Source organism: Anopheles arabiensis, chromosome 2 (assembly GCF_016920715.1).
Source record: "Anopheles arabiensis isolate DONGOLA chromosome 2, AaraD3, whole genome shotgun sequence".
NCBI classification, from domain to species: Eukaryota; Metazoa; Arthropoda; class Insecta; order Diptera; family Culicidae; genus Anopheles; species Anopheles arabiensis.
In genome coordinates, this window is record NC_053517.1 from 27,520,232 (window position 1) to 27,528,441 (window position 8,210).

At 50.4% G+C, this 8,210-nt stretch overlaps 2 protein-coding genes across 3 annotated transcripts; both read left to right on the forward strand.

Moving 5' to 3' along the window:
• The first annotated feature begins 96 nt into the window (after positions 1-96).
• LOC120898129 (mucin-2-like) lies at positions 97-1,542 on the forward strand. Of its 2 annotated transcripts, none has more exons than XM_040303556.1 (2): positions 97-1,343; positions 1,441-1,542. In XM_040303556.1, the coding sequence occupies exon 1, from the start codon at positions 530-532 to the stop codon at positions 1,334-1,336; it is 807 nt and encodes a 268-aa protein (XP_040159490.1). In that variant the 5' UTR covers positions 97-529; the 3' UTR covers positions 1,337-1,343; positions 1,441-1,542. The 2 variants fall into 2 exon arrangements, with proteins under 2 accessions (XP_040159490.1, XP_040159489.1); XM_040303555.1 differs by having other exon boundaries at positions 97-1,339; positions 1,441-1,530.
• Positions 1,366-8,205, forward strand: LOC120897712. Its single transcript, XM_040302765.1, has 10 exons — positions 1,366-1,407; positions 1,470-1,604; positions 1,703-2,560; positions 2,836-2,976; positions 5,097-5,271; positions 6,383-6,697; positions 6,778-7,249; positions 7,327-7,402; positions 7,496-7,580; positions 7,667-8,205. Exons 1-10 carry the CDS (start codon positions 1,366-1,368, stop codon positions 8,107-8,109), a joined length of 2,742 nt encoding a protein of 913 aa, XP_040158699.1. The 3' UTR covers positions 8,110-8,205.
• The last annotated feature ends 5 nt before the right edge of the window (positions 8,206-8,210 follow it).

Consider the following 8,210-nt stretch of genomic DNA (forward strand, 5'->3'; position numbering starts at 1 on the left):
TAAATGTTGGTCAAATAAGCTATGCACTATGCAGTAGCAGTAGCACCAACACTTTTCAAGTGTCTATAATTATGAGATTTCGTCGTGAATTGAAATCTTTCTCATAAGTCCCGCACGCTGCATAATCAACACCTAAACTCTGGCTTCGACCTAGAACAGAAATGCTATGCTCTAGTAAATCTGTCGATGAGAACATATTGAGCAGATGATAGCCCGCGAAGGTTCAAGAGCGTGACGGGAGTGTGGTCACTTTTTAACTCTGCACCACCCAGCGCCGAATATCATTCCCGGGCGATTATTGAATCATACGCTGGTCGAACGTGTAAAGTGCGACACGTACCGGTTGCCAAGTGATCAGGAGCATTAAAAATGACATTGAAGGCTTTTTGCCACAGCTGCAGCGTGATTCTATTGTTCCTGTTTTTGTGAGGTGTGTCCACTATGGCTTAAAAGCGACAAAAGCACCCGATCACCCGGTTAGTAGTGAGTAGCGCAGTGAGAACGGTCGTGTTGTGCTGGTACATAGTGTATGGTGCGAACGGTTATGTCGTTGGACGAAATCTGCTGGAAGCTGCTGATGTTTCCCTGGCTAGTGAAGTTGGCCCACTGGAAGGGGATCTGTTTCAACCATATGAAAACGACGACTCCATTCCCGTTCATTACGCTGCCACCGAATTACACCTTTCCTGCTTCGACCGCGTCCTCCGCGATTCCTTTTACCCCGCTAACCAGCCCATCGCTAACGTTTAGTACGGGAACCACTCCAACGGGCGCACCGTTCACGTCAACCACGTTTGCCACCACTAGCCCGTCCGTACCGTTCACGTTTTCTACCTCAGTTGTAACGCAGACGATCCCGGTGCCTAGTCTTACCTCTACCACCTTCATTACTCAAGCACCCACTACGACGGGTAGTGGTGCAACGTTTCCTCCCAGCACCATCTCCAATCCTGTGCTGACTTCCACTCCAAGCACACCCCTGTTCCCTACCGTTACCTTTACGAATCCATCCACCGGCACCGGTACGCTTCCCGGTGCTATACTAACATCCACTCTGTCCCCGGTGACTCCGGTCACGGGGATATCACCACTGCCAACGTTCCCGACCTTCCTCTCAACGATTAATCCACCGGGACTGACAAGCACGGTTCCGACCACGATCGCCGCAACTACCGTTTCCTGCCCATCGGTACCACCGACCTGTCCATCGTCGGTGCTAACGTCTACCACCTTCTCTGGGTTCGATCCAATGCCCAGCATCGATCCAAGGCAAACGTACAACGGTTGCCCGTGCATAGATCCACGAGCGATACCGGTTACTACCGCGAGAAGTTGAGTAGTACGTAAGAAAGCGTTCGAATACGTATGCTCTTTGCCAAAGAAAGATTGCCACTACCATCACCGACTGTAACGTGGCGCATGCTTTCTTTCCCTTTTCAGACGACAGCTGCCTAACGCCCAACGCACAGAATGGCATCTGCATCGTGTACGTAAACTGTGACTTCATACTGCAGCTGCTGATCCGCAACGCTAATCTGCGCGATCCAGCGATCGAGAACTATGTGGCACAGTCAGTCTGTGGCTACAGCGATGTAACACCGATGGTAATGTTCGCTTTCACCACCATTAAAGACAAAGCTTAACTGAGGAGGTTTCTCATGTTCACCTTGCTGTTTTTCTCTTCCCTTCCCCCGTTGCAAAGGTTTGCTGTCCAACGTTCAGGTTCGCTCACCAAGACTCAAACACGACATCCAGCTTCACCAATCCACCAACCGTTACTACCGCACCCGGGTCCTTCTTTTTCGCGGCCGTTTCATCCTCTGGAGCTGGTTCTAGCACTGCCGGCCCAACTACCGTAACGTCCAGCAGCACCGGCTCGAACCGGCTCCCAACGAACGATGCCGACCGTTGTGGCATGTCGAACGGGACGCACACGCGTGTAGTCGGCGGTGTCGATGCGCAGCTAAACGCTTGGCCATGGATGGCAGCACTTGGCTATCGATCGACCTCGTTCGAGCTAAACGCCGGGCCACGGTTTCTGTGCGGTGGTACGCTGATCACCACACTGCACGTCCTGACCGTGGCACACTGCATCCAGACGGCGCTGTACTTTGTACGGCTCGGGGAGCACGATATCACATCGGACCAGGACGGTGCCAACCCGGTAGACATCTACATACAGCGCTGGGTGGTGCACGAGCGTTACGATGAGAAAAAGATCTACAACGATATTGCGCTGGTGCTGTTGCAGAAATCCGTCACCATTACGGAGGCAGTCCGGCCGATCTGTTTGCCGCTGGAAGCGAAACAGCGCACCAAGGATCTAACCTATTACGCACCGTTCATTGCCGGGTGGGGAGCGGTCGGGTACAACGGGCCGACCGCTGCCCGGCTGCAGGAGGCACAGGTGGTCGTGCTTCCGGTTGACCAGTGTGCGTTCAACTACAAGCTGTACTTTCCCGGGCAGATCTTCGATGACACGGTGCTGTGTGCTGGTTTCCCCCAAGGGGGCAAAGACTCCTGCCAAGGAGATAGTGGCGGTCCGCTAATGTTGCCCGAGGTTAGTATAGCGCACGCGGGGTTAGTGCGTTTCTAGCCCCCGGGGGAGATGGGCATGCGACATGCGTCACGATGTGACTGATGCAATGATTAATATCCGATTCACGCTAAAACACCAGCCACTTCGCTACGCTCTACGCGCCAAGGACGCGTTAACGAGCGCCATGCCGTATGTTTGTCTAGACCTGTTTAGTGTGAAACATACGCCTCGGCTGAATCATGGCGTTCAATACCTAATTCATTGGCCCATTATTCTGCACTGCCTCTCTTTTGCAGCTCTCGTCCAACGGCCAGTACTACTACTACACCCTCATCGGACTCATCTCGTACGGATACGAATGTGCGCGGGCTGGGTTTCCGGGGGTGTACGTGAAAGTGACCGCGTATCTTCCCTGGATCGAGGCGAACCTCAACTTCTGAGCTGCGCTCCACTGTACCATTAATAACCGCTGCACCAATACCTACCAAGGCCACGCCGATTGTTAAGCTTGCGTCATCGCACCCAAACCCTACAACATGTCTACCGCCATGAGCTGCATGATTTTTGCACTAGTATACAAATTTGGAATGAGCTTGGTATCATCTTCTGGATTGGGTTTCGTTGTTGTTTTCTACATTAAATCGAGCTTTACGGATGCGGCCGAAATCGCATGACCCCGCGAAAACGGATGCAAAAGATACACACACAGACACACATGAGCTGGCCGATTCGAACGATAGGAGGCCCCAGAACCGGTTGCTAATTGAGAAGACCAGTTTGTCGCCGCTGGTTATGTGTTTGTTTTTTAACCCCCTGCTTCACTCCGTCCCATCGCGTGCCACACACACTATAGCCGAATAAAATGTAAATTCAAGTTTAAGGCGAATAATCAAGCCGGTTTCATACGGGCCCTTGAACGGGCTGCCACTGGCTAGAAGGTTGACAATCTTTATTTTGAATCTTCTTACCTCTGTTTTTGCGTTGCTCACTCAGCAGTGACGCCACTGGCTGGATAGCATGGGCCGTTGTTTATGATAAGGGAAAATATCTTATCCAGTGATTTGGGTCAATAGAAACGGCTTACCAATCGAGTGAACCAAAGAAACATCTGTGGAAGAGCTTTTCTTTTCTATTCTTATGACTGTCGATAGTAAATTTGCATTAATATCTTAAAAGTACCTAGCACCACCATAAACACATATAAAAAATCACTTACGGTAATAGCAGAAGACAAATCCTTTTTTAGACAAGTAACAAATATCTGTCTAGTGCCTTACCAGTCGTAATGGCAAGTGTGTAATAAATAAAGATGTACTTGACATACTTACCTAAAAGCTTTCAAGTAGTTAGAACCAATTAAAACATGAGAAATATTGCTTGATGGAATTATTATTGTTAATGTATTTGTAACAGATTAACTGCATACTGTGAATGATCGCTACAGTACGGTGGAAATTAGGCAAAATAATTCTCTTTCATTTTTAAAATCAATGTTCTGAGGTTTCAACATTCAAATGATAAAATATGTATTTTAAAGACGATAAACATAATTGTGTTGATCATACCAGATCTCCGTGCATCGATTAAAGATCCTCGATTGTCATATGTCTTGATGCAAATGGACAGGTGCAAGCGACCGGTTAAGTAAGATGTAGTAGCACCAGATTATACCGCGTGCAGTAATTCTACCAACACGACGACGCATTAAATGCACGCCCGGCGCTAAAACATTACACGCTGCCCGTCCAACCAGCCTGCTTTGCGATCGCCGGCCGATCTTATCGATCCTGTATATTCTCTGCATCGAAAGCCTACTACGTTGAGGACGTTCCATAATGCATGAGCAGCATCCATCATGGCAGACGACAGGTTCAATGATGATCACTATTAGTGTCGGTTAACTTGCTGTTAATTTTTGCACAGATACAGCTATCATCCCCAAAACATCGACACAAGTGTTTTGTGTTCAAACAAAAAAACAACAAAAGCTTTGTTGTGAATTAAAAAAGCAAGTAATTTCCCCGTTCCCAAAATGAGTAATCAGATAATGATCCCAGCGGAAGAGTGGAATTAGCTGTGTGTGGTTGTTGTGTTTGTGTTTCCGCTGTCTAATTCTTCTCCGCAAAAGCTAATTGATTCTGTCCGGCGAGAGGGATTCCCACACCGAAAGGCCCCACCGATAGACACACTTCTCCATTCGAGTGACGCTTGGTGGCAAAGGTTTGCTCACAAGGAGCCACAAGCTGCTAAGGCTTTGGTACGGTCCGAGGGTCCTGCGAGGAGCGCGGAAACGTATGCGAGTGAAACGAACCCCCAACAACCTTCCTCCCCCCTCCCCCATGAACCAGCCGGTTTATGGGGTAGGGTGGTATCGCTTTGCTGGTAGTGGTGCGATGGTGGTTGTGCGACTTCCGACTTCTGATTCGCGATTCTGCTGCTGTGCTGCGTGCTTAAAATCTTTACCGAAGAAACGGGTTAAGTTTAGTGTTGACGCTACGGTTGACCGGGAAGGACGGCCGTTTTCGTCCTCCGTGTGCGGTACAGAATGTGCTAAAAGTTACAGCACGCAGCGCCATTAAACAAGTGTTCCAGTGATCGCGTCGATCAAGTAGAGAGTGTGGTTTTATTTGAATTTTGTTGCAAAGCAGTGTATTTAATCCGTGTGAGCATAATGTGGAAGTTAATGTTCCTTATTCTTACCTGCCTGGTTATAAGCCAAGTGCAACCGCAAGGTACGATCGCGTTAAGCAATTTCTACACTGGTGATCCAATTGATGTGGCAGTTAAAGAGGACTGGCTCTTCAAGTTATACACTTATTCAGCCATACGCACACACCACACTGTAGTAAAGCATAGTAGACGACCGGGAACCTTGAGGAAAAACCAGTGCCAAGGCCATACCTCCTTCAAAGCAACGATCGTTCGACCGTGCACCACCGTTGCTGAAACTCACCTAAGTTCAAGTGCACAGCGAATGCTGACGCTTCGGGTCCGGTTTCTTGTTTTTGGGTGGTGAAATTAGCCGGTTCACTGCTTTATCGCTTGTTGCTGTCTTCCTTCGTGCGATGGTGTCATGGTGGCGGCTAATAGACGGTTCGGTTCTTTCGATTGCTGCCTACGTACCCGTTTTGGAGGGTTATGTTCGTCCAATTTTTAACTTCCAGCTATGCTGGTGGTTCGCCTCGACCGTTTGTTTAAACGGCTCAGTCACGGCCAAGTGTACGGCGTCCATTAGTCGGGCAGGGCAATGGGGATGGGTGTGCGCGGGGAACTTGATGGTGTTAATCGATAACACTCACTCGATCGGTAGCTTATGACGATCACGACGATGATGGTGGTGGTGATGATGATGATGGTCAGTTACTTGTCAAACAATATCTACTGTTGTTGGTTGTTGTTGTTGGTGGTGGTCACCTTCTACCGTACACGTCTGTGGTCGATGTTGACCGAAGGAGCGTCTAACGATTGTGGAACATTACGTCAAGCCGAGCGCGATTGGCCGGTTTCGCTCCCCACACGAGTGAAACAATCAATTCAAAAGCCATGTGAGCTACAATTACATTGCTTGTTCAATCGACTCTAAGTGAAACTTAAGATGATAAGTGATGTATGCCAGCCGGGGCTATGTTATTAGCTGGGTAGGGTATTTTGATAAATGCTCTAGAGTGGCAACAAACACGAATGCTTGCATGCCATTCATAGAGAGCGAGGGACGCACACAAATATACACTCAGACACAAACACCTACACCTCCTATTTAAACTTCCAAATGTCCTCATTTGGATCAAGATCCCTTTCCCTACGAGTGGAACTTCCGTCACGAAAGTACATCCTCCATTGCAGCCGGCCGATCTTGCTATACCCCGAACGGTCAGATAGGCGTGTGTCAGGTGTTCCAGTACTGTGCCTCCCTGATCCAGTTGTACCAGTACAATCGGAACCAGGAGACGGTAAACTTCCTGCTCGCTTCCCAGCGCAGCTGCGGCAATCGCAACTTTAACGGCAGCCCAGTGCTCTGCTGCAGCGACGGCGTGCAGTACGATCCCACTACAACCTCGTCTCCTTTTGTAGAGGTAACGACAGCTCCTCCGACCACGCTGGCACCGCTCCGTACGGCCGACTGCATCGGGCCGGACAATCGTGAAGGATACTGCATAAGTGAGTATGCAAAAGCATGTCGCATATCACGTCGGGGACGACACCTTTCTAGCATAAAACTCTAACGTTTCGTTCGACAGATATTCGAAGCTGTCCGGATGTGTTGAATGAGTTCGTTCAGCGTCAGCGCGACCCACAGTACGTGCAGTACATCCGCCAGTCGAATGCCGTGTGCAACTACATCCAGCCAAACGTGTGCTGCCCGCTGCAGAAGTCAGCTCCGCCTGCACCACCGACCGTACCACCTACTGCACCACCGACGGCTCCTCCACCACCGCCGCCACCGCCACCAGCACCGGTCACCCAGGCTCCACCTGCACCAGCACCGTCCAGCGGGCCGGTTGAGTTGCTAACGCCCGAAACGGGCTGCGGATACAGCACGGTGCAGCACAACCGTGTGGTCGGCGGTGTTCCGGCCGAACTGAATGGATGGCCCTGGATGGCGCTGGTCGGGTATAAGAATACGCTCGGCGAGGTTTCGTTCAAGTGTGGCGGTTCGCTCATTACCAAGCGCCACGTACTGACGGCGGCTCACTGTATTCGGCGCGATCTGTAAGTTTTGGGGCTTGGCGTGCGTAGCATCAACGGTTGGAATTGTAATATCTGATTTTGCTCTTCCCGCTGCTCAGGTCGTCGGTTCGATTGGGTGAGCACGATACGTCCACCGATGCGGAAACGAAACACATCGACGTACCCGTCGTTCGCGTGAGTAACTCTCCAAGGTCGGGATAGGTGAAGGGAAGTACCAATTTTTAACGTTTTGTTTCTGTCTTTTCTTCCCCGCGTACCATCGTCCAGTACGAATCTCATCCATCGTATGACAAAAAAGACGGACATACCGATTTGGCCGTGCTGTACATGGAGTTTGAGGTGCAGTTCAGTGGTAAGGTTTGCGTGTTGACCATGGATGTGGCCTTCTGGGTAGATGGGAAACCCTTTTCTTTAACTCTCCTGTCCATTGCCCCACAGATGCGATCAAGCCCATCTGTCTGCCCTTGAGCGAGACGATCCGCAGCAAGAACTTCATCGGCTACACCCCGTTCGTGGCGGGCTGGGGTCGCACCCAGGAGGGTGGCAAGTCGGCCAACGTGCTGCAGGAGCTACAGATTCCCATCATCGCGAACGACGAGTGCCGCACGCTGTACGACAAGATCGGGAAGGTGTTTTCGCAGAAGCAGTTCGATAACGCGGTCATGTGTGCCGGTGTGATCGAGGGCGGCAAGGATTCGTGCCAGGGCGACAGTGGTGGGCCGCTGATGTTGCCGCAACGGTTCGGTACCGAGTTCCACTACTACCAGGTCGGCATCGTGTCGTACGGTATCGGATGCGCTCGTGCAGAAGTGCCCGGCGTTTATACGCGCGTGGCCAGCTTCGTCGATTGGATACAGCAGAAGGTTGCGGAACCGCTGTAAGGCCCTCTGCGCTGCGTGAAGATACTCTATGTTTGTGTTGTTTTCTCTTACGTTTCCAATAAATGGTATTATTAGTGTTGTGAGTACAAATGAAAATGCCC

Bases quoted from the DNA above. Each gene is read 5' to 3' on its own strand.
- LOC120898129 (XM_040303556.1), top strand. From the start codon at position 530: ATGGTGCGAACGGTTATGTCGTTGGACGAAATCTGCTGGAAGCTGCTG.
- LOC120897712 (XM_040302765.1), top strand. From the start codon at position 1,366: ATGCTCTTTGCCAAAGAAAGATTGCCACTACCATCACCGACT. The intron at 2,561-2,835 runs GTTAGTATAGCG...TCTCTTTTGCAG, and splicing joins GTCCGCTAATGTTGCCCGAG to CTCTCGTCCAACGGCCAGTA. The intron at 6,698-6,777 runs GTGAGTATGCAA...TTCGTTCGACAG, and splicing joins TCGTGAAGGATACTGCATAA to ATATTCGAAGCTGTCCGGAT.